Source organism: Antrostomus carolinensis, unplaced genomic scaffold (assembly GCF_000700745.2).
Source record: "Antrostomus carolinensis isolate BGI_N321 unplaced genomic scaffold, ASM70074v2 scaffold24241, whole genome shotgun sequence".
Classification (NCBI taxonomy): domain Eukaryota; kingdom Metazoa; phylum Chordata; class Aves; order Caprimulgiformes; family Caprimulgidae; genus Antrostomus; species Antrostomus carolinensis.
In genome coordinates this window covers 92,244-118,881 of record NW_010296599.1, presented here as the reverse complement: position 1 = coordinate 118,881, position 26,638 = coordinate 92,244, and the positions used below count along the sequence as shown (strand labels likewise).

The 26,638-nt window shown below is 35.4% G+C and overlaps 1 protein-coding gene across 1 annotated transcript in view; it reads right to left on the bottom strand.

Annotated features, from left to right (window-relative positions):
- The window catches only part of LOC104532996 (syntaxin-binding protein 5-like), a gene marked incomplete at its 3' end in the record, with an annotated part of 90,239 nt that overhangs the window by 8,126 nt on the left and 55,475 nt on the right, over positions 1–26,638 (bottom strand). Inside the window, exons 12-18 of the mRNA XM_029087554.1 lie at positions 25,655–25,722; positions 24,393–24,433; positions 20,946–21,163; positions 17,001–17,173; positions 11,725–11,850; positions 8,152–8,303; positions 6,410–6,481 (exon numbers count right to left, since the gene is read on the bottom strand). Of these exons, the coding sequence (XP_028943387.1) occupies positions 6,410–6,481; positions 8,152–8,303; positions 11,725–11,850; positions 17,001–17,173; positions 20,946–21,163; positions 24,393–24,433; positions 25,655–25,722 (850 nt within the window). The remainder of the gene's footprint in view (positions 1–6,409; positions 6,482–8,151; positions 8,304–11,724; positions 11,851–17,000; positions 17,174–20,945; positions 21,164–24,392; positions 24,434–25,654; positions 25,723–26,638) is intronic.

The following is a 26,638-nucleotide window of genomic DNA, read 5'->3' as shown; positions in this document are numbered from 1 at the left end:
CCCTGTCAAACTGATGTGGAAACAATTCTGTGCTTTCAACTGCTGCATAATGCGGGGAGAAAACCCCAAAACAGGAGGAGAAAAAAAAAAAAAAAAGACACAAAAAAAAGACAGTATGGGTGAAAGAAGAAAGTGATTAAAAATATCATCACTACTATGCAGTGTTAGGAACTTTTATAGTCACACAAGCTAGCTCATTTTAAAGGACACAGAGGCAATGATAATGCTGTCTGAATATAACAGAATTTTTGGACAAGATACTTTATATATTGTTTATAAATATTTGTGAGGAACTCATTTGTGACAGCCTACCATGCAAAACAACAACATGTAAAGTAATCACTGTTTATACTGCTTCAGCTTGGGCTTGTTTCTGTGATCAAACCAAGATCCATCTTTGGCACAGGTTGCATGTACAAGTTTAAACACGCCTTTTGGCATGATGGGGAAAGGAAGTCTGAGCTCATGCTATCCTTTACCATGGGCTAACTGTTGAGTGGATGAACTGGGCATGGCCACACCTATTCAAATGTACCTTTTGTATGTAGCCCATAGCACCCTACAGCCTCTATCAAGTGGTTCACACTGGTTATAAGGAGCTCTGACACTTCATGCCATAGGGTACTTGGGACTGGCAGACAGTCCAGCACCACAGATCCATCTGCTAGCAACGCAGACTCAGCACTCAGGTCATAGAGCCCAGTGAACATTAGACCCCACTCAGATGTGCATTACTGTCGTACTGATACTGTGTTTACACACACTCTGCATATGTTGTACCCTGGAGGTCAAATGTCCTATCACGACCTTTCGATATGTGTTAATCTGGCATCATGCCTCCTGCAATGTGACAGGTTTTAATTTTTATGGCTTCTGGACCCTCAGCCTCAGAGACTCTCAACTCTAAAAGGGATAGGCTCTAATTTGAAAAAAATTCTGGTACCACTCAGTTTCGTATTAAAAACAGTGGGAACTTAATAAAGGTACTGATATTTTTATTACAGTGTAATTTTGAACTGCTCTGAGAAACGGGGAGAATCCAGAGCCCCAACAAGCAGAATAAAAAGCTCCTATCACTAATGAAGTTGCATGAGTGCTAGAACAACTTTGAGAGTGCTTTGGAGAAGCAGCAGTAATGATCGGGCCTGTTAAGTTAGTAGTAATGACATATTTGCTCCCCACATATAAACAACTAATGTTGAAAAACAGAGATTTTTTTTATTTTGAGAAATGTACTTGAATTTTTGATTCAACTTAGAGTCTGTGAGAGAATTTTATATTCCAATCAACTGTGAGTCCAGTCAGCACTGAAATTATGACAGAATTAATGAACTGCAACCATTTAGGGAGCCTCTCTATGTATAGCTTTCTTACAGCAAACCTTACTTCTGACTCTGGGGTTTCTGTATGTACCACAGATTTGGGACATAATTGATTTTTGCTGCACAACTGTCTGCAAGGTACAGTGGAAGGGAGTTTAGCACACTTGCATGACATCAGAGGCCCTGGATAAATAAAATGAAATATTAAACTGCTTCTTTTGCAAATGCAGTATTAGAGTTATTAAAATTTTAACACTATGGTTATGATGTTGTAATTAATGAAATTCTTCTAAACCTTGTATAGTTACTATTAATGGTAGTTACAATGTCAAATGCCAAGTCAGATCTTGCTTCTGAATAGAAGGGTTTTTTTTGAGTTCACAGTAACAATATTAAAGCTAAATATAAATTATGGTGCCAGTGTCTTAAGCAGCAAATACACCAAATCACACCACTGTTCTGAAAACCCAGGTGCAACCACAAGACCTTTATGTTTGGCAACAGTTTTACAGTTTACAACTGTAAAGATACATTTCACATTACGGTATTTAAAAATTATGAACATGTGAACTTCCCTACAGATCTACACAACTTGTCAAGCCACTATCACCTCTAACAGTGACCACCAACAGATGCTTTTAAGAAAAGTGCAGTAAGTCCCCACGTTAAGTACCCCAGGGTACTATGTGCCCTGCACAAGGGCATTGTCTTAATCTCAGACACTTAGATTTGCTTAAGCACTGCCACTTGCAGATTTTCTCCTGCCATAAATCTTTCTTGCTTAGAAATACTATAATGAGTACTTCGCATTAGCCATTCATGTACCCAAAGTCCATTTGAGACTTACTAAATTATCAGTCCCAAAGAGGTTATATGACAATGACTTGCGCAATCATCATTCACTGAAAGGAATAAACATATATTTGTCTATTTTTTTACGTGTTACCTTTGATCCCATTAAATATCTTTTGTTTACCTTTGAGATAAGAGCACTCTTAAGCTCTTCTTCATACTACTGCAGTTTCCTTTTTAAGGAAACCAAGCTAAATCTTTTCTATAATTTCTAATGTATAAGTATTTCCATGTAACTCAGCTTCCCTTGAATCTTTGAGACACTACAACAGCTACTGAAGTTACATTACAAAAATATTTTTACTTTTCATTTTGAAGTTTTGTAGACCCAATCTGTTTCCCAAGATATTTTAGCTATTTTTAGCAAAAAACCTCATGGCAGCAAATTTTGAGTCCAGGTAGATCAAGAAGAACATAGCAGCAAAACTAAAGGCAAATAACAGAGATCCACAATGTAAACAGCCACCTGTGAGAAGATGTATCCATTGACATCATAAAGAAATTTGCTTTGATCTGAACAAGTTATAAACATGTGAAAACAGTACAAGATGTAAATACACCACATAAGGCATTAAAGCACACTTAAAGACAGGTCCCATGGATACTTCCCAAAGTTTACTGAGATTCCCATATCCTCTGTATAAAAGGATCAAAAATTTGATCCCTATTTCTGAAATTTTAAATTTCTATCTCTATGATTAAATGATTCAGATTGTTCATTTACTTAAAATCACCCAAAGCCATCACATCTTTGCTTATAAAGAAATCAATTATAAATAAATTATAAATATTCACAAGCCAATACGTAAACCCAGAGTTATCTTAATCCCTCATCTTCACATTGAATTACCATACTATATTCCCTTTATGTTTAAAAATGATGCATTCTTTGCAAATGACAGTTGAGAATATAGCTGTCGACTTAGAACTCAACCTATATTATCTTCTTCTGTGTTGGCAGGTGTGACTTAAAGTGTCAATTACTGATATATAATGACTCATACCATACAGTTTTCTGTGTCCTCCTGTCAGACCAAGGTTACTTTTGCTCACATCCTCTCAAGGGACTGCCCCGAAGGAGGAACAATTTTCCAATGGATCAACATCCTTTGAACTTGCTGACTTTTTGGATGCTTCAAAAGGCTATGTATTTTCTTGTTTTACCAACAGATGGTATGAATTTCTAGTAGCAGATGCAAATTGCTTTTGCAAGTTGGTATTTTTATATTCTGCTGCAAAGACTATCTTTCTATATGCACTAAATGTACTTGTTTTAATATTTGAATATATGTTATTACCTAGTGGTAGATAACATGTACAACTTGAATTCAACTGAAGAAAAAACCAACCCAACCAAACACCACCACAACTCTGCACTACTGCAGAGACAGTTTATTCTGTTTGGCTTGGTACATATTCTTGCTACAAAGGAAGGTGGCTGCCAGCAGATGTTACAACAAATGGAACAGGTCACCAACACCAGAAAGCTACCTCCAGCTCTGCACTTATGCCTCATCTTAGTATCTTATTTTCCTCAAATTACTTCCCCTGATAGGAAAATTACGTTTCAGTCTCTCCCATTATGTATACCTAGAATTGATTACATTTCTACTTCAAATTTCTTCCCTTCTTGCTTCTCCTTTCCTGCTTTCACCTCCCAAATCAGAGAATATACTGTCTTAATGCTCTAAGCCCACTCTAGATGTTTTTGAGCCTAGCTTAGCCATGCATATATTACTCTTATCAAGCTCTCTACAGATTTATTGACTACATTTCAGAACAATTATTCCATCACTGTGCTTTGCATATTGGACATGCTTGACATCATTGATTACGTCTTTCCTTTGGAAAACTTCTCTAATATGTTGCTTCTTTTCCATTTGATGGATTTTTTTCCTTTCCCTCTACAGTTGCAAGGCACCCCAGACTGAAACATCAATGCTTCCTTTATCTCGCTGTCCCAGTATTTGAGGATCCTCTCTTATAAACAGGGCAATAAATATATTTTCCCCCTCTAATGATTCATAAATACAAATCTCTAACTTGGATTCTTTCTATCCAAGTTGAGTAGTATCTGCTTTTCTAAAATTTACTCACAAGTGTCCAGACATGACATTAACAACTTAACATTGCCAAGATGACTACTATTTTTTTTTTGTGCTGAAGTCTTCTCTCTTCACTACCTCAACACAGCCAATAGCACCACTGTCTTCCCTGATACTCTAATCCATAATACTGGTTTCTTCCTTGGAACATCAAAATTTGACTCTAACATTCAGGCTGGATACTAAACTGGACTGTTTCTTCCTGCAAATCACCTCCTAAACGACCAGCAGAAGTCTAAATATCTTGCTCATTGATAATCTCTTCTTTGGCTTCAATGCCTGCAAGTCTTATTCTCTCAAACTGATCCTCATGAAATTATCTTCATTACTTAATTGAATCAACTCCTGATCTGCCTTCCCATTAACTTCCATTTATACAACCCTCAAAACTTTAGACCTAATGCTTATGTTATCACATGACTGCTCCTGCTTTTGCCTTAATAATATCAGCTTCACCTGCACAATTTCAAAAAAATAATTTATATTTCTTTTCCCATCATCTTTCCTTACAAGAAGAGATAAACTTGTAAGAAAAATCCTAAATCCATTCTCAATATGCCTCTTAAAACTCCTAGCTCAGATAAGACATATAACAAAGTATAACTTGAGAGTGACTTAGCAAGTGGAGATACTGTATAAGTACTGCTTACATACTAAGATATCTTGCAGTCTGTGACACATTCTTGCCCTGCTCTTCATCTTACTGCCTGGTGCATCTTTCATATGATACAGTACCTACTCCCGTATAAGTACCAAATGGCAAAAGCAACAACCAAAGCATTTTCGAGGCAAGGAATGAACCTGTTAATGATCTTGCACAAGAGTCAGACTCATCCTCTTCAGTTATGATGATACAGAAAGATTTGCAGACTTTTCTGATTTTGGGGTTGAAGATGGAAACAAGATAACACATTTTTAGATGTGAAAAACTCTACACTCTGTGTTTGTAATTTTGAATTAACATGTTGGTCATTTTTGGTCTTAGAATTTATTCTTTTTTAGCAGGTGAAAACCCCCAAACCTTTAACTGCAGTCTGTCTGTCAGGTTCTCTGTTACAGACTTGAAATTAGCAAGACCAGACAAATAAATTTTAGGACATTATACAACAAACCTTTTTATGGCCTGCTGTATTTGTAACTGGACTAGTCTTTTAACTAAACAGGTCACTTTTATGAAGTATTATGAAAAAAAAAATCATAGAAATCAGTGGTTGAGTAATCAGTTGAGAGAGACAATAGAATTTCTTGTGTGAATGTACAAATGATAAACAACTGCCACCCCTTTATCTTGCCTATACTGAGTATTTAACGTAAAATTGCCTATCCAGTTTTCTGTGAAAACTACTTTAAAAAGAGATGAGTAAGAGGCATCCTGGAGACCTAATTATATATAGCCACTGCAGTTAATTAAGATACATACAGCTCATCTGTTGAACAGTCATTTTTGCAAAATTAATTATAGCTTTGTTCATTGCATTCTGCAGTGATGAATACTAATATTTAAATTGCTTATCACTATAATTCAAAATTTAAAGATATTAAAAACATTAATTTTCATAGCTCTCTTTGATGTATGTATTTTTATACCCACTTTACATTCCCCATTAAAGATCAGAGGCATGGGATGGTTCCCCAAAGCCAAATATTCAAGTACCAAACCAAGATTAAAATTTTAAATTTCACAGCACCCAATCCAATTGGTATTTTTTTAAGCCACATTGCTCTTCTGAAAATAAGGAAGAGTTAATTAATAACTACAACCAGGCAGTGCTGTTGCAAAACAAGAAATGCTTCATCTAAGTAGATGCACACTGAAATGAATGTAAAACCAAAGATACTGTCATCAAGAACGTAACATTGTTGAATAATCATTTCTAAGGCCCAATCTGCCTCATATAAGTCACTGAGGCTTTCTCATTAACTCTTTTGTAAGAGGAAAACAGATTTGAAATATCCGTATAATAAAGATAATTGTCAAAATTAAGCATGGTTGACATCACAAGATGTAATAAATTTGCATGCATGCTGAATGTGTTTAAAAAAACACATTACAAAGCACAAACACATGGGTTAAAGTCAGGCATAGTCCAATCATGATAAAGCTATTTGCCTAACCTTTATAGAACTTACTCTGATAGGAAGTACGGATCCGTTTCGTTAAATCTGGATAAAAGTTAGACAGGCCACGCATGCAAAAGTTGTCTTTGGAACATGCCAGTACACCAGCATCAGCAGCAGGCAGAGGAAAGAGAGAAAAAAACAGTCTAAAGTGAAAGGAAGTGATATCATAACCAGCATCTAGAACAGCCAAAGTGAAGAAATTTCAGCAGATGCTTACCTTCCAATTGGGAAATATAACAAGAAAAATAATCAAAGAAGTAAAGGATGTGGGATGGATGGTGAGAAAGCAGCTGAGGCTTTTTTCGGATGCATAGTTTCTATGAGCAATCTAGAAGTGCATATTCCTTCTTAGCGGCCACTTATCCCCAGTGGGCTCCATTCTCACAGCACTGCATAGCTGGAATGTCTTTAGAGGACTGGCCAAGATTGTCCCTGACACAGAGAAATCCTATGTGGTGCAGTGCTGATAAGAGCTATTTCTACATCAGCTACCCTCCACCTTTTGTACAGGGCTCTACAGCATGTTGCTTGTGGCTAGCTGCTCAAATTGCTTTGGGAGCTGCTGTGGGGCTGGCTGAACCAGACAGCAACGCTGAAGTTAGCTTAAAGCTGCTTGTCTCTCCTCTCCTCAGCTGTGCCAAATTTACATCTTTAACACTTGGCACAGATGAGAAGGAAGCTTGCCATGATTAAATGCCTAGAAAGTGGATAAGTGGTCTTTCAGGAGTGGAAGTAGGCCTGAAGACTTGCATTTTATTCTCTAAATTTTACTTTCTGTTTGGAGTACAAACATATCCCCAATTAAAAAAAAAAGTTTCCATTAGCTCTATGGAAAAATAGGATTCAATGATTTAGTGCAGGGTCTGCTGATGAAAATGCTGATGTCATAAACTCACTATAAGCTGCTTTTGTAATTTCATGGTTAGATTTTAAAACTCAACATTTTCAAACAGATTTTTACATCTAATTCTAAAACTTCACAAGTGTGTAAAACATCTCATAATTGTGTCTGACTGGTATATTACTATGGAATATGTAGAGTAAAAAGACTTGAAATAGAAGATCATCTGACTTTTTTTCTCATACAAATAAATTGTTTAGATGACAAAAAGCATATGGCCACATTTAGCTGCATTGATGGACTATTATTTCTAACATGTGATGTATAATAATATCTATGACTTACAAATGTGAACCTCTTGGCATTGAATTTGAAAATGAGGTTCAGCTGGACTTAGTAAGTGTTATGTCAAGAGCTTCAATTCCCTAACAAAGTGGCTAATTTGAGCTAGTTGTGCTATCTACATAACGTGTTTCTCAGGTGTTATACTTCTCCAAACACAACTGCCTATTTAAATACCAATGAATAGCACTTGGCAGAAGAGACAATTAAGTTTAAATTGAAGTCTTACCTATTGGTATGAACTTCTTGAAATAAGAAAAAAAATAGCATAGAGACTACACTTCAGGTGACTGCCAGAGAAACAATTTTCTGCTCTGCTCATTATGATTTTTTAGAGTCTCAGCTAAGGGAATTACTTGCCGACCTCCATCCCAAAAGAATAAACTTTATAAAACATTTTGTTTCTGAGAAAGTGTCAGTACCTAAAGCATGTCAGGTTTCTTTTGTCAAGTTACAGAAACTCGATTGGCTGGCAAATAGTCATGCATTTCGAAAGCACTATAAAAAGCCACAGGCAAAAAAACCAAAGAGGATATCAGGCTCATAGCCACAATAATTTATTTCCTACCTGCAGCAAACTGCTTGCTTTTGCGAGGTGAACGGGGCTGACGCTGGTAAGGGTCACTCGATCCGTATAGGTCAAGGGTTCCCATGCTCAGCAGTACTGTCTTCTGCATAAAGTCCACAACGGCCAAACCATTGCAGTTTCCAAATGCCACTCTGAGAAAAGAAATGTTCCTCAAAGGCATTAGTAATCAGTAGTTAAGTGGTGCAAACAATAATTATTATTTATTATTATGAATTTTGCACAAACATTTTCTTCAGAAACTACTCAAAGCTTATATTTTATAATTCTTACAGATTTGCAATCCAGAATTTATAAAATTGTGTCCTGAAACACAGGAATTAACTTTCCAGAAAGGAAAGTTTAATTAAATTTCTGTGCCAACTGCATTGCAATAATGTCTAAATGTTGCTTTACTGAACAATGTATTTCTAGTAATAATGATATAGTTTAAGCCTACAAATCCAGACCTTAAAAAGTGGTTATACATATATATATGTCTATATAAAAAATACAAATATAAATAAAAATATAAATACAAATACATGTATACATAATTATTTTTAAACTAAATATTAATGATAACTATATTAAGCTGTATTGTGGAGATACCCAAATCTTAAAGGTATTTATAAAATTTCCTTACAACTCTCTCAGCTTGGCTACATATAGATTCCTGCTAAAACAGTCTCTACCCCTCTGAAATGTTTCTACAAATAGCATTTTGATGGTGGTTTGATTTAGGGGCAAGATCTGTCAACTGGTGTGAGATTGCCTAAAAACTGGACTGTAGTCTTGTTATAAGGAAAAAGAGATGAAACAATGTATTTTTTCTGCTGCCTAGAAAGTCCTTTTTGAATTCTTCTATTGCTTCTACTGATTTCCTTTTGACACCAGTTTCAGAAAGAGAGAAGAAGTTGTATCAGACCAGAAGCACTTTCTCTTCCTCTCCCATAAAAAAGCTTTCTGCTCTTGCTTTTTCCCCAGCTTGGAAGGGGTGGTGGTTGAGGAGGGAAGGAAGAAGACAATGCATCTATCTAAGGAAAAGGAAGATTAAAGGGAAAAGGAAGAAAACGAAAAGACACTAAACATGTCTATATGTAAGACCTGGGAGAAAGTCTAAAGTTAACCATAGCATATGGAAACCCACATATCTCAGCAGATGATATTTTTGCTTCATATTGTCACCAAAGCATTAAACCTATTTAAGATTTAATATTAAAATAGAAAGCAAAATGGACTAATTTCTTTTTGATTTAAATAATGGCAAATAAATTCACAGACTGTATGACTATTGAGAGGACCCATATGCCAAACTCTTGACTGTAGACTTGATTTAAGCAGAAAAACTATATACTATATATTGACAATTATTCTACAGAAGTCTCTTTTCTATCAGACTGCAATTTTAACTCCCAGATAGGAAGGATTGCAGGTAGAGCCACAAGGAAACTAAAAATCCCAAACCATGCCCAATCAGATTAGAAATAATTTCTGATCAAGTTCCATTATTTTATGTAAAAAGTGACTCAGGTGGTCAGTTCAAAGCCCTGCAAAATACATAAGCACTCAATTCACATGAAAAGTAAGCTGTGCACTCACTTCCACCTGACTCTTCTTAATATAGCTGCAAAATGTCTTAAATGAGATGTATGAATTTGTGTGTGGAAAAACAATAAGGAAAGAGTAGTAATGAGATGGAGGGAGGGGAAGCAGGGTAGATAGAACATTTTCCTCTGTTGTACCTTTTCTTCCTCTGCTTCCATTATAAAAAAGAGGGTTCCATATAGCAAATAGAAAAGGTAAAGTGTAAAAATGTTTTTCTTATTTGTCAAACTGGCAAATTACATCTACAACATCTACACCAGGGGCTCAACTTCTACCAGTTGTTACTACACCATGTTACTAACAAACTATAGCCTGTTTTGCTTAATAGAAGAACAAAATAATTTTTAGAGAGTTTCCCTGGGGCAAAAAGGAATTCTATCACAACATCACTTCTTGGTCTGCATTTTTCTAAACTCCTCTAAGTTTATACACAAGTACAGATATAATATTTCTTATACCTAAAAAAATTACTTTAGCAAGTAAAATCAGAAATTGCTAATTAATATTATAAAACTTCTGAGAAATTATAAGAAAATCTAGACAGACATTACTATTAACAAAGCTTAAGATAAATTGCTAACCTCCAAGTCTTTATAAAACCAAATACAAAATAAGTGCAATGAATTTCTGAATTTTGAGTGATTAATAGAACTAGTTGCTAGGAGATGTTCTGTCTGTGGGTATCTTTCACAGAAACATCATAAAATCCTCATCAGACATTTCTTGACAATTAATATGTAGATTGGCTGAAAATATTTATCACATGAGCTGGTAATAAATTTTCAGAGACTGCTGTCAGTCCAACAGAACATACTATAAACCAAATTTATTATTTGTATTTAAGCTGGTAGATCTTCAGTTGTATTTGAAGCATTTTGTAAATTTTTCTTTTCTACTTTCATAACATAAAGAAGTTTTTTGATGATTCATTTCAACAGAAATAAAACAGGTATTAACACTTCTAATCTGTGGCTTGGTGCTGTTAGAAGTAAACAAAATACATTAAATAAAATTACACATGATCGGAAGTCTTTTATCTTTGCTGGGGATAAATTTTTTGTCTTGCTTTAGTCTTCTTTCATGCCTGCAGTAACATCAGAGACACTAAGTTCCTATTATTTCTAATACACAGTTACAGAAATCAGAGTAATAATTGTCATATAGTCACATTCATACAGCTCCCAGATGACAATTTTTGCACAAATGTAAAGGCTCTGCATGAAGTTTCTGAAGTCTCTGAAGAGAGTCAAGTGACTTGCTGAAAATCAGTAAGAGTCAGATACCCAACACCCATTACAGCCTGCAGTTCTTTTTGGAGTAACACCTTCCACAGGGTAAACAATTTTAATGTACCTACGTGACTCTCAGTGAGAGCAAACATTAAAACTGGCAAATAAATTGAACCTGAGGAAAAAAAATACACATAGCTACGCTCACTTGCATTTCCATACAGAATTTAGCATTTGAATGTTTCTCATTCAATTTTCAATTTCAGGTCACTGGTTCTCTTGCAAACAGAGATCAGCACAGACATAAAAATGCTGTTCTGAGAAGACAATTTCCAACTAAGGTATTATGTAATGATAAATGACATTTAACACTTAATCACATCACCATTTTCTATGAAATGTGTTTCACCTTGGTGATCCTTTCAAAATAACTTTAAAAATTACAGATTTGAAAGGTTATTAGATTTTATTTGAAAGAATGGACAGAATAATGTGAAAAGAGTCAATCTTTTAAATAGGAATAGTAAAAATATGGGCAAGACTGGCAGTTTAACATCTCATATTACAATCTTTACATGAGTTCAAATAATTTTTCCCCAAGAATCTGGGTTATAGCACCTTTTGATTATTTTTACTCTGACTTTAACTGTCTGCAGGAAACTTCAAGGTATAATTGGAAAATACATGATTTAGTGCAATAAACAATAAATCAACGCAACCTTAATTTTGAGTTACTTACAGTCCATAAGCAGAGTTTACAGCAAGGCTGGTAATCTGTTGTGGAGGCTCACCATCCACCCACACCAACTGAATAACAAGATCTGCTTGGTATCCAGGAGGCATTCGCACAGGTCGAGTCTTAACGCTAAGAAGAAGAGGTACAAAATAAGAATGAATAAACAAACAAACAGACTGGGCCATGAACTTTCACTGCTGCTCTTGTGAAAATACTGGTGAAGCACAATCCCTTAATAAGTCCAGAGCAGCACCAGAACTTGCAGCATACTGTGCATGTACCCGTACATGGTGACCAGGCACTCCAATCAGAAAAGGGCTATTTTGGAGGAATTCCAGGTTTTGACTTTCATTTCTGTTGTAGAAACAAATCATAAAACTTCAACATTCCCTGCAAGACAAACTCTGGGGAAGATGTAGGTGGTGGTCAATAAAAACTTTTGCTTAAATATTTTGCTTTGATCTTCCTTTTTCAGAATATTTTCTTATGCTATATAATGCACACTTACAAATTAATCATGAATAATCAACTTGAATGAAAACCTGAAATACTTTCTTCTGAAACTTTGAAACAGGACATTTCTGTATTTTTGGAACTTTCTTGCTCAGAAGTAAAGCGTGACAGAAAAATACAAAGAAGCAAGAGAAGATGTACCTTTCTGTAGTGGTCCTCACCATTGCATGTTCAAAACTTATGGACCTGACAATTCTATTCGTCCAGCTAGTGCAAACAAGTCCTGTTTTCTTCTTAGCAGTATAATCACCTAATATGTGACATGGTCTTCATGAATGAATGCTTCCTACATAAAATCTGATATAATTATTAACACCTCTTCATAATTCTGTCATGGCAAATTCAGTGGCTTGCACAGCAGGTACTGGAGGTGTCTAAGAACTGAACACTGACAGCTTTATGTGTGTGCTTGACTGGTAGAACTTAACGTGATGATACAATGAAAGAAGCTATTATGAAATAATAGGAATACTTTGAAGTATTCCTGTTATTCATTAGTACATTCACACTGTAGGTGGTAATTTATATGTAAAGCCCACTAGTCAGTACATCTTTACTGCAGCTGTAAATGGTGAGACTGCTTATATTGCACCACTCCGCACAGTTATAATAGGACAGTCTATCACACATAATATTCTATCTCTGTGAAAAATAGTACCCAAGGAAAGACTAAGAATCAGGAGAGGAAGGACGGTAGCTAATTAATATAGACATGGACAACACATTCTGAAGAACTGCAGTTTTGGGCACATAATATTTCTTTCTGCTGTAAGTGCTTCTCTACACATATATCTCTAACATAAATAACTTAAGCAATATTATCCTATGTACTGGATTTGAGAGATTTTTAATGACTCTGATGATGCAGACTATCTCCTGAATGTGACTATGACATGACTCAGCAAGTTTTCCAAGCAGCCCTGTCCCATGCACCTGAAAAGAGGATGGATCAGATTAGGAGAAAAAACCCCAAACCCAACTGATTTATATTCAGAAGCAAATAAGTAAGAACTTATTTTAAATGAAGATATTCAAACTTATTCAATAATGAGGGCTATCAGGTTTTTTGTAGCTACACTGACTGCACCTGTTGGGATGGAGGTCTTGATGGCAAATACAGCTATCAGCAATCTTGGATAATTGAAGATAGATGCAGAAAACTGTCGCAAAATGAAGTAAAACTTAACCATAGAATGACATCAGTGCAAGAGTTCTGAACAAGTAACTCCAGTAGCACAATGAACAATGTACAAAGCAAAAAATGCTCTGATAGAAGTTATGAAGAACAGAGGACTGTGCAATATTTCTCACACTTTTATGGTCTGATATAGAGCACAGGAAAAGACTGGACATGTATGTACCTTATGACACAGAGAGAGAAAATCTCCAGCTCAGTGTTAGCAGTAGAAGGACTTGAAGATACTTTTTGGAAAAGTTCTTAAAGCATAAGGACTATTTTTTAATAAGACCTTATATTGTAGACGGTTCACTAACCTTGCCAAACCTTTCCCTTATTTACTATTTAATGAGAAAGGCATTCCTCATCTATCTTGCTAAATGCATTTCCTTAACAGTGGCTTGGATTACTATTCTATTTGTTTGGTCTGTTGTACTGTTCAGACCTTACATATCCATTTATCCAGAGCAGTAATCAGTCAGTTGGCTTGGATCTTGTCATAAGAAAGAGATGACAGTACAGTTCAGCAAGCAGGATGCTTTTTCCTGTCCTCTTCTTCCTCCCTCCTGATCATCCAGGACCAGCTGTGAGGACAGATCTCCAGGCCAGGGGTCTGGACTACCACTCCTCCCTTCCCTGTTCAGGGTTGCTGCAGGAAAGCACTTGAAAGCCACAGTCTTGACCCAAACTGGAAGGGAATCTCATCGTGACAATGTGTAAATAGTGGAGATGAAGAGCACTTTATCTGCCCCTTTAGAGATAAGAAAGTAACCACTTTCATTTTCTCGCATAAGAAAACTTCTAAGTTTGGTTAAAAAAGCAAACACCTTTCTCTCTCTATTTTTCACTATAAATTCGAGGATCTTCTTTGGTAAGATGGTTGTTATTTCACAGGGATTTTCTCTGAGCATTTCTCAACTTGTACTTGCTGAAAGAAGTTTGGTTAAAAAAGCAAACACCTTTCTCTATTTTTCACTATAAATTCAAGGATCTTCTTTGGTAAGATGGTTGTTATTTCACAGGGATTTTCTCTGAGCATTGAAGTTGTTATTTCACAGGGATTTTCTCTGAGCATTTCTCAACTTGTACTTGCTGAAAGACCATAAGACTGGAGTAAAACAGTTTCAGATTTTGTGATTCAGTTTGTCATTCCCATGTTCCTGTGATACTTCTCTCTCTAAGGAAGTATGAGCCATTTCCCTGGTTTCACTAACCATCTTGCTGAAGAGTAATGTTGATATTTAGTTCTACACCTTGTTTTGGATTGCTTTTTTTGAAGTGTTTATACTATAAGCCCAAACAGACTGCAGGAGTATGCACAGAAGGAATGTAGGTATTTCAGCATTCTTTGACATGTTATGCTACACTGAATTTGGTGGTTGCAAAGTTTTGTTTTTTAGTTTTCTTTATGAGATAATCACAGACAGTTCTTTAGCATTTTGAAGTTACTATCAAAACCCTTCATTGACCTAATTTTGGAATGATACTAAAAGTCTGGGAACAAAGACTTACATGCTGGGTACAGCTTTTTGATGACAGTGTTTACATTAAAAATATTTATCTGGATAACCAGAAATACCTCAGTTTCTTTTGTTATTATAGCTGCATATTTGATAATAAAATCTTCTGAAACAAGCAAGAACAGTATTTATTCCACAATGCTGCTCGCCTCTCCTGGTAATATTTACTTTTGATTTCAGAAAAATTCCAAGTTTTCATTACTTCAGCCCCTTCACTTATTTGTTTTCTAGTACCTATTTGCAGACACAAACACATTCAGCCATTCTGACTTCTGACTAGTGAAAATTATGTAGTAACAAGGTTGAGAAACAGATATGAAAATAAACAGAATGGAGCCAAGATTAAACACTAGTCTGTATATGAAATTTTATTTGGATCATCAATATAGTTCAAGTTGTGCACTCACTCTCCTGCAGCTTTAAGTTATTATCACTGCATCTTAGATTCTGTACTGCTGCCCACCTGAATGACTTGCATATAAAGCCAACAGCATTACTCAAGTCTCTACTGGGTTTTCTCTATTTCCAGCACTACTTCCATCCTATCATCGTAATTCTAGTTACAAGTTTTCTGCCAGAAAAGGAATGTGGACCCAGTTAGGGTTTGGGGGAATATTGTGAATACTTATATGCATTTCTCTATTGAAAAGTATGAGAGTGTACATAACATACTTTTACATAAATGTAAGAGGGAGAATGCCAGCAGTTCTAGTGGTATAATTACTTTGACTTTGAAAAATCACTTCTCTGTCAAAATAAGTTTACATTTACTTTGAGTAAAACAGAACAAAAATCAGTTGTCCAGCTTAATGTAAGATTATATGGAGCTAACCAAACTTCTAAAAACTAACCAGCAGAACCTCTACTGGTTCATGAAAGCTTTTCTGCCTCCAAGACCAACAATTCCTCTCCTCCCCAGACCAAATCAAATAAGAATCCCTTAAGGGAAAGTCATAGCCACTAAAATAATTGATTGCATTCTTGCTGATTTCAACATCATAAATAGATTCCACATTGGGATTTTTTAAATAACTTCTCTCTGCCTCTTCTATTGATTTTCATGGTTTACATTAATGATTGAACTGAGCTTTGAGATTCAACTGCCTGAGTGATGTGGACAAATGAGCAGGATGTCAAAAAATACTACTAATTTTGCAAGAACAATGTCACGATATTGCTTTTAAATGCTAATGCTATTTTCAGGGGCTCAACAGTGCAAAGCATCTGCAAAGTCATGCAATGTTCATTTAAACTGCTTTTGAAATAATTGAGGCATTTAAAATATTTAATAATAATTAGACTGAAATAATAATGAATTCACTAAAATGAGAGCAATTGTTATCAGTAGTGCATTATAATTGCTGGAAAATTACAGTTTATGGAGTTTTGTATGGAGTTCTGTTTTGAAACTATTCAAACCCTTAATTTATCTGCCTTATTAGTAAGAACATATTAATCTACTCCAAACAGTGGCAATGTGTACTCTAGCAGACAACAATTTGCTTCTTTCTAAAGATTAAATATATAAACACTTCCACACAGTGCAACTGTTTGATAATTGTATATTTTAAAGATTGTTTCATAAGTATGAACAGTTCCATCCCTTACATACCACAAAATGCATATACGTCTTTCACAGAGAAATATTTTAGTGTTATACTAATTAATCAAGGAGAGAAAGCTTTGCACATGTCTGCTTTATGGAAGTCTCTATGTGAACTAAAAAGGGAAATGTTTCTCAGATATTCCTTTATTTATTCTGTAGTGCTTTGTATTCCATTCAAAATTTTGGGTATGAGACAAAGATTTACTCCTAGATCATACTGGAAAATTACAGTCAAACCTTTATTGGAACAGTTTATCTACTCCATAATTACTTCTAGTCTTTTAAAAATCCTCGTTAATTATTTTGCCTTAATTATTTTGTTTGCTCCATATTCTGGTTTCTTCTAATTTTGTGTCACATACATACAATTAACCTCTTTTTCTTGATAGTTGACTGGTTGGTTATACAACAGATAGGAATGCTTTTTAGAAAGACAAATCTTTGAACAATGGCATAGACTTACCTAAGACATGGGATACTATCCTTCATCGTTCCTTCACATGCTACAGTGTTGGTACTGCCTGAAAGGCTCTTTAAAGAAGGAAGTTGGGAGGAGGCATCTGGAAATGGAGGAATTGCTTCTGGTTCAGGAGTAATGATATCTTCTACTTCATACTGAAGTCGTACTTCTAATGACTTAAATAAATAAAAAGCTAAGTTATAATTTAATAAAGAAAGCTGCTGAAAGTTCTGTTACTTTCAAATAAATATTAGTAAGCTGTTTTAAAAAAATTATCCTCCACACTTATCATTATCATCTGCAGGCAAAGAATAATGTCACTTGTCATTTATATAGCCTAACAGCAACGGCAGATAGGAGCTGGTCATCTTCCCTGTGCTGATGGAGGTATACTCCTCCAGTGCTGACTTTGATTCAAGCCTTTTATTGTAAGTGAAAGGCAAAAACACAACTATCCAACATTTATTATGGAAAGAGAAGTTAATCACTCACTGCCAAATAAATAATATTTCAGCATAAGAAGGCATCATTCAGGATAAATGTAATGAAAATTTTCTATTGTCTGTGATCTTTTTCCTAGGCAAATTATTCAAAAGAATGACCATCAACTCTGCCTCCTTATTGGTAGTACAAGACAGTTTTTGGCCAGTATGCAGAAGCCTGACAGTGTGGGTAGTACTGATAAATTAACTTAATTGGGACATAGCTGGGGTTCAGGAAACGAGAGATAACAGCACGGAGTTCCATATTCCTTAGACTGAACATGAGTTTGGCAGATTCTAGAAAGCAAAGTTCAAACCACTAGCATTTTTCCTTCCTTCAGGGCTCTCTAGATAGGGGAGACCAACCAGGCCCAACTACACTTCAAGTCTTTCCACTTATTCAGGAAACCTCAACTGAAGGACTCCAAAACACAGAGGAAACTGGACAGGGAGCTCAAATCTATATAAGCAATCATCTCAAAGAATCACAGTAAATATTGGGCAATTTTTTCTACCTCATGAATTGTCCAAGGAGATCTCTGTTTTGAAAAGAATAAAAACCAAGACTCTCCTATTTCTCAACCATTGTGTTAAAACACATAAGATTTCAGAAAGAAGTGAGTCCACTCAATCAGAAGAGAAAGGGTCCTTTCTCAAAATTTTGCTTTTGTTTTTTCCTTGCAAAATCTATGGATATTTTTTGCCTGAATCAGCTAAGAAACCTATGAACAACATTTGCCTTCAAAGACTAATGAGTGAAATGTTGAATTTAGGAAAAACTAATCTCCTGGAAGTAATTGGTGCTGACTGAAACAATTTATAATGCTGTTTAATCTTTGTACAGGACTGGAGTAACTGTTGAAGAGTATGTTCTTCTGCTTGTCATGTTAGAATTGCATCATTCTTTGGATGTTTTTCTTTGTGTCTTCCTTTTTCTCCTAAAATTATTTTTTTTTAAGTTCTAGCTATCATCCATTTGCAGAGAGAAGGAAAATTTTAGACTAATAACCTGACTGTGATTTTTTTTTTCATATTCTGGTCTCTCCTTTGATTGGACCTTGGAAAGGGTACAGACCTGTTGTACAAATTTATTCTGACACATGGTAAAGATCTTTTTGGAGGATCTCATAACTAGGTACCTTGATTCTCCTTTCTACATTCAAATTAAATTTTTTTTTCTATGGTTCTTCTTAAGAGCTTTGAAGAGGAGCTTCACTGAGGAAAAACTGATCACTGAGAAAGTGATCATGTTTAATAGATACCGAGATATCCTTTTGAGTCAGGATGGAGTAGATTCAGATGAGAAAGCAATAACAACAGCAAAAACTTTTTACATAATTGCATGGTAATGACTCCAAGGTTGGATATGAAGCAGAATTTGTTTCATGCATACTACTTGCCTCCAGAATCTGATATGGAATTATGCAAATAATACTTCTACTGAAGAAATCCCAGGCATAGTCTATGCTTCTAAGGCATATTCAGCAGCAGACTTCCCTGCTCCATGGAGAAACCTTTGAGTAGCCTCCATGCTTCCCATTTACTACAGCAATAACATTACAAGACTGACGTCAGGCAGTCAAACCAACGTGGGGTGCTTAAAATACTGGAACTTGTAGATTGAACTCAACATGAGTTCAGGCTGGCTGCTAGAGAAGGGAGGACCCTAAGTGCTAGAAGTTGGGCTCACCTCAGGCAGCAAAGAAATCCTGAGACTGACCAGCTCAGTCTCAGTATAGATAAAGCCAGACAGCCTAAAATCAAGTACATATTCTAACGAAGACTCTTATACTCTTATACTTTTTATTAAAACGTGCCTCATCATTTAAGAGTGAAGACTTGAATGTTTGCAGCAAAAATGCGGAAACCAAGAGATGAAGCTCATCTCAGGGATGCACAAAAACCAGGGCAACTCAGTGACTATGCCACCAAGATGAGATAATACTAAAACACCTCTTCAGAGAACAATTCCTCATATAAATTCTTCTTAATTACAGATAAAATCTGGGAAACTGTTAAATTGCACATATTGTAACACTTTAGAAAATACCTGTTCTGATGCAATTCAGCCGCAAAAGTAAAAGACATGAAAATAAAGAAATTAAATGATAGGTAATAAAAGATAAGGTGCATTTGCTATGGAACAATGTCAGAATACTGAAATGTAGTAATTTTAGCCTCATTATAAGTGAGCTGGTCAGTAAGATGAAATTACTGTTCATTAGTTTTAAAATATTTCTGAAAGGATACGTTCAGCTGCTTAATAATTGCCTCTGGTGGAAAAAATGAGAGGAAAACAACAGAACAGCTAAAGGTAATGAATTTCCTTACCAGATGGCATATGGCTACAGGCCAAAAATGACACATATTTTTGCCAGGCTAGAACTATAGACTTTCTAAAGTACATTAAAACAGTATGAAAAGGAAAAGAACTGTAATCAGAGAATGTGGAAAATTCAAGGGAAATTTTGGGCAGCCCCTGGGGTTTGCTGAGAGCTGGCAGATGCAAACAAATACTTTCTGACAAGAGTGTGTCTGGAGTTGCAAACTGTTCTCCAGCACCAGAGAATGGCAGGCCTGAAGGAGAGGCAGTCCTGTTTAGTTTGGCTTTGCCTTAAAAGTAGTCTCCTGTTAAACTTCTTAAGACTTAAGAAAGAATGTTTTACATTATGAATACTGTTCAACCACATTGTTAGCAGTGGTTGTGGCTCCTGTGCAAAAATGCAAGGTTTGAACCAAAGTCAGACTTGCTGTACAATAGTAAGTACAAGGTGAATGCAGTGCAGTTAGAAGAAAATGAACTGTATGATTCTACCTGAAATAAGGTGACTGCTTAAGACATGAAGACAGAAAAAGGAGTATTTGAACAGGATAAAGCAACAGAAAGCTTACTAAAATATCAAGAGTTTAGCCATAAATAATCTGGCATTTCATATTGTGTTAATTTTTAGGGAAACAAAGTCAGCATAAGCCGGTGGGGGGGTGTGGGGTGTGGAAATAAACTTTTTATTTTGTTAAAGCCAGTGATAACTTTCAGTCCCCTTGTAGAATAACGCTATGAACATAAATAAAAGAGACTAAATACTTGAGTTAAAAAGAGCATTACTATGTATGTATACAATGTACATTATCTGATAAAAACATACAGCAGCCAGTATTTTTAGAGCAGGTAAGTACAACAGATCTACTGTATCAAAGTCTTAAAAGCAAACTATGTCTGAAATCTTTACTGTATGTTACTATTAAAGCAAAAAAGTGGAGAGTTGTCTCCCCAAAACTCAATTTTTGTCCCTAATTTAAGTAGAATCAAGATTTCACTCAAAAGGTTTAAAATGGAATGTCCTTAAACCTATATTTATACATCTTGATATTAATTTTATTCAAGTATAGGAGCACAGACACAGCAAAGCAATTTGGTTTAGAAACTATGTTCTTTTAAAAGACAGTAAAATTCAGAAGGACTTACTGCAATTTCAGTATTTACTTCATGTTTGCTGAACCTGTAAACAACCACATACGCAGAAACTCCTGCCACACAGAATATTCTGCTTTCAGGGCACCAGTACATCATCTGAACGGCAAAAGGATCTTCTTCCACAATCTCAGCCGTTGCTTTTCCCTCTCCCACTTTCTGTTTTTCAAAGACCTTGGATGTTTTTAGTTTGTATAACATCTGTAGAGTAACTGGAATATATTAAAATATATTTTTAAAAAATACAGACTAAAATGAAGCAACTCAGTTATAAAATTCCTCAGTTCCCATTTCCTTTTCAGATGTGGCATAACAAAGAATCTTATGAAGGCCTCAGAGGAGAAGATGATGAGTATTATACAATACAGATATTATTCTGGTACACAGTACTGCTAGGGTATGTATTTAACATTTCCAAAATGGATATTTGTCTGTGAAATACTTAGTACTTTCTGAGACAGGATGTCAAAGGTGTATGTTAACCATTATGTCCATAATTAGGCTTATACTCAATGTTATAGAGAGGCTCTGATAATGCTGCTATTTTCGTAATGAGGTGTGAAACTAAGATTTCATTTTTTTGAGCTTATTGTCTTGCTAGAATTTGAAGACCTTATGGCACTTGAAGAGAAAATATTAGGAAAGTATTCTGGTGGCCTGGGCGACACAAAGACTTCCTGAACAAAAAGGAGTTCTAAAACGTCTAGGATTTCTTGACTAACAAGTGTATCTGTATTTAAACCTGTATATAAAACCTTCATATCCAGAAGCCTTTGTCAAGACTAGAGCTCCACTGCAGTGAATTCTGGAGGTAAAGGAGGGATTATAATTAACCTAATTTTGTTTTATTGACATTCCTCCCTGTTTTTTACTACTTTTACATTAATCAGTGGCATTAATTAATAACTGTATAAGGTCAGAAAAAGTCAGTCAGGCCCAGCACCTATAAAGGTTTGTATATACATAAAGGCAAAGCTGTTACATATGTTAGTGTAATTGTGGTAGATCAGTCTAGTGAGCTTGTGTAACAAGAGCAACATAAAGATAGAAGAATGGTGTTTTATTTATGTAACCAGATGTCAAACACAGCAAAATTACCTGTCATTTTTGCAGTGCATATAATTTTGTAGTTTTAGAACCTTTTTTTTTTATATTATATTTTTTAAAGCTGTAGCATATAAAAGGCTACCAAATTTTCACAAATTACAGCAAGTGCTTCTGTAATTAATACATAACTCTTTCTGTCTTCTGTGGCAGTGGAAGAGGCCTCAGGATGCCCTTAGTACAAGTGGCAAATCTGGAGTGGCACTTCAAATCAGACATCATGGGTCCATGCATTCAAGGATTGGTAGAATTACAGATTCATAGGGCACAATTACAAGGTAAGACTCTCTACACTTCTGTGAATTATTAGGTACCATCTGCACAAGGGCAAATAAGAAACAGCAATGGCTTTTGAGCAAAAATACATTTGGAAAACTGCTTCAGTGGCTTAGCAATTCCCTGTCTCCCACAGATCTGTGCTTTCAGATACAAAATTACACAATTAAAATGTCTAAAAAGCAAAGTATTTTGTACCTTCAAATACCAGTAGGATATTGTGTTTGCTATGAAGTTTCAAATGAAATTTGAACTCTATTTAAAAAGATAAGACCTTGTAACTAATAATTTACAAGAAATTACAAATAATTACTTTGAAATAATTAAAATATTGTAAATAAAAAGTACCAATTATGGTACCAGTAATGCAGTACATGCCCTGAAAAGCAGGACCAAGACCAGGACTTCAGAGATGCACTGAAAGTACCTTTACTGGTGAAGGGATTATGAATATTCATCATCACTGAAGCTTTTACCTCTCAGAAAAAATTCCTGTTGCAGCATGTACACAGTGATTAGTGGGTTATACTTATATTCCCTATGAGAGGTTTTTTTTCCTTTTCCCATTCCTGCCAGAATTACAGAAGAAATGACTAGCACACTGGTTCCTGTGCAGCATATACAGTAAATGCTTTGGGGTCTAGCAAAGTCTGTATTGTTTCACTCTAACTTTAATGCCTGTATTTTCACATTCTTGGCAAGACCGTAGGCAGGTAATGAAATATGCACGAGACAAAGTCACACTACTTCTCTAAATAAAAGTCATTATCCTATTTTTGTTCATATTAAAGCTCTCTCAAACATCTATCTTTACAGACAAACTCCTGTTGAACTAATTTGATTTTTTTTTCTTCTTTTTGGTGTTCACCATAACTTGAAAATACTGGAAGATGTAAACACTAAGCAGCATATATTTTTTTTTTCTCCATTTCCAAACAGAAAAAATATATAATAAAAAACCAACTCAGTCATGTTCAGTTGACATGCCTATGTAAAACTCCTTTGTGAAAAGAGGCATTGGAAATCCTCGTTTTCTCCTTGTCCATCCTGATGAGTGAAAATATTTGGTATTAGGCAAAAAGAGAACAACCTGACAAAGTCATCAGGTTTAGCTGACATTAAAGTCTTGTAAACATTTCCCATGTTTGACTGGAAATGGTAACACTATTAATCATTACAATTCTGTGTCACAATGTAGAACTAGCAGGTAGTTTAAGTATCAGATACTCTGTGTTCTTGGCGACCATTAAAGACTTGTTATTAGGGTCAAATTAAATCCCTCTATGCCTAACTTTTCACACAGAAGTTTCTTTCACACTTTCTTTTCTTTAAGAGACTCATACATCATAAAAGAGATATTCTACACAGACAACCCTGTACCACAGAAGAGTCAGAGTACAAGGCAACTCCACTGCAACTTCTGTGAAGCACACATTCTTTCTACCATACGTATTTTCTGTAGGGGAAAATGCTGGTTTTTGATATGTGTAGTTATAGCCAGAATGTATGGAACAACTATTTCTGAAGCTTTTTCCTGCTAGGATGAATGGAAATGCTTCCCAATTATTTCCTGGAACTTGAGAACGGACAAGAAAAGATTTAGGTCATCTCCACCCTTCCCAGATTAGACATGTATTGAGATGTATTATTGTATTTTAATATTTTATTTTTACTTAGCTGTAGAAAAGACTATATTGTACTCAGAATAGAAGAGACATGACAACTGGAACTGAATGTTAGATCTAATGGAGCACGCACTTTTAAACGTACAAGAAGATTATGCCCTAGGGATTTTTTTTACCAACACCCCATCCTTCATAGGTTTTGGTATGTTGGATGTGGAGTTTTTATTCTTCTTAAAAACTTTCACTCTTTTCTGTCTAATAAATCTCATTATCAGTGGGTTTTTTTCCTAATCTAATAAAAATTTGCTTATTTTCACCTCATTATTCCTATTTATATCATCCCAGGTATTACTAATCATATAAAACTCATGTTATATATGTGTGTGTGTGTGTGTAATTTTTCAGCATGATATGAAAGTGAACTTTAGAAACTTACTGGCAGAAGCATCCCAAAACTTTACTGATCCATCTGCATGGCTTAAAAAAATATAAAAATTAAATGTGTTAAAACAAGATGCAATTCTAAAACATCTTCTATTTTCAGTGAGTGATAAATATAAGCAGAAAAACGGTATTTTTCACATGTGGTAACTATCCTTACCTTATTGACAATATATAATTATATATAATAACCAGAAGAATATATTTTGTTATATGCTTGATTAGGTTAATAAAACACTTTTTCATGCATTCCTACTAAGCCCCCAATGAATTTTAAGATCACAACAGCAATGAATTAATTCCCATACTAATGATAAGTTTAAGTTACAGCACTATTGGCTTTGCAGTTGACCGGCATCAAGCCTATGCACTCTAAAAATGCCATGTATAACTAACTTTGAAAGGACAGAGGGTAACTTCATTTTGCTTAATACCTTACAGCTGTGCTTTTTCATTAACAAAAAATCATGCCTGAAGTAAAGCTGGAGAAAGGAGACATTTCTGTTTAAAATGAAAACAATCACTTTATCACCTTATTGGTACTATTGCACACATTATAATCTTATTTTTAAAAACAGGTGTTAAGCATAATTGATAATGACAATTTATCAAATATATTGCTATCATCAGCATCGCTGAGACCAGGGGGAAAACACAGAGTGCACTGTAGCTGAATAGCTTCTGTTTTACAGCATGGCCCCTTGAATATCCATCACACATTGCTCATGGGGCTTCTACTGCAGGCTGAGCCTTTCTACGCCTTTTTGCTGTCAGCTGTCTCTCCACTCACAAGGTGAAATTCATCCCAGTGCACCACATCCTCACTAACGCTGGGGTATTAAAATGAATTCCCAAACTGTCCCCAGACACAAAGTTCCCAGAAGGCCAAAGGACAACAGCTATAGAAAAACAGCTGCTTCCCTTTTTAATGCTCTTCTCTGTGCCCTTCAAGGCCAAAACATCCTTTTGCAATGGATTCTCCTTTCCAAAGACCCCCACCTTCACAAGTACATAGACTTGCTGTCTAACACCAGGGCCTCCAATGGTAATTCTTAATTGTAGTTTATCCCCTATTTTCTACAGCAAATGGGAATTTCTGAGGTGACTCTGCAACAAGGAAAAAAATGATGTACCTCACATGAAGAGGCCAGGACATACAAACTCTGTGAAGGGTCAAATTTTATCTACAGCTAACCCACAATGAAAAACTGTAGGAACTAACATTTTAAAACTACTAATCCCCTGCTTCATTCTCACCCTGTAATAATGATTTCAGGATATGTCTGAGCTCCAAGGTTCCATGCTCCACCACTGATAGGCCACTCCTAAACAAGCAACAAGAGTACATGCATCACCACTAATTCTGATGAATCCTGCTTGGTTAATTTTTAAACTCAAGATTAGGCAACATTTTCTTCCAAAAAGAAATACAACTTGTAAAAGGAACAAAAATATATAGCATTCAAGGCTTTTAAAGCTTATTAACATTTTTCTCAATTAACATATATTCTCAATTAAGGCTTTTGAAACTCAATAATATTTTTATTTTATCAGTTGAAGTTCTATGTTTTTAAAATATTTCTGCACAGCTAACACTCAACAATCCAAAACAGGAACTGGAGAAAAGAGTAATAAACAGTTCTGCTACTCTTTTCAGATGGCTTGAATCTTGGATTTTCTACAGGACACTGAATAGACTGAGAATCTATTTTGCAGATAAAGACTACTGAAGAAGCTGTCCCAGAAACAAATATCTGAGCATGATGCCATGAGATATGGATAAGGGAATGCAACTTTTACAGAATATATGAAATAATAATCTTTTTCTCAGCCTTTTTTTTTTTTTTTTTTTTTGTTTTACTAGTGGCAAGACTCCCATTTTCTTCCTTGGTCTAGGCTGGTAGAGCAAAATGCTGGTCTGTGCATAAAGGTTGACATGTATGGATGCACGATGCAGGATGCGGAGGATGATTTATGAGCAGAGTGAGTGAAAACATGTGCAGAGTATGAGTGGGTGGAAAAAAATGAGCAAAAACTGGTTATATGGATACATGGAGAGGATGCCTTTGGGTACAGAAATGGGTGGGTGGTAAATGGGTGGGTGGTAAATGGGTGGCCACCTACATTCAGAGTGTGTATTTGTATGTGGACAAATAAAGCAAGGGGACAAGAGAGTGTGCAGTGAATACAGGTAGGTGGTGAAAAGTTTGGGAAACTATGCATATGAGGTGAGGTAAGGAC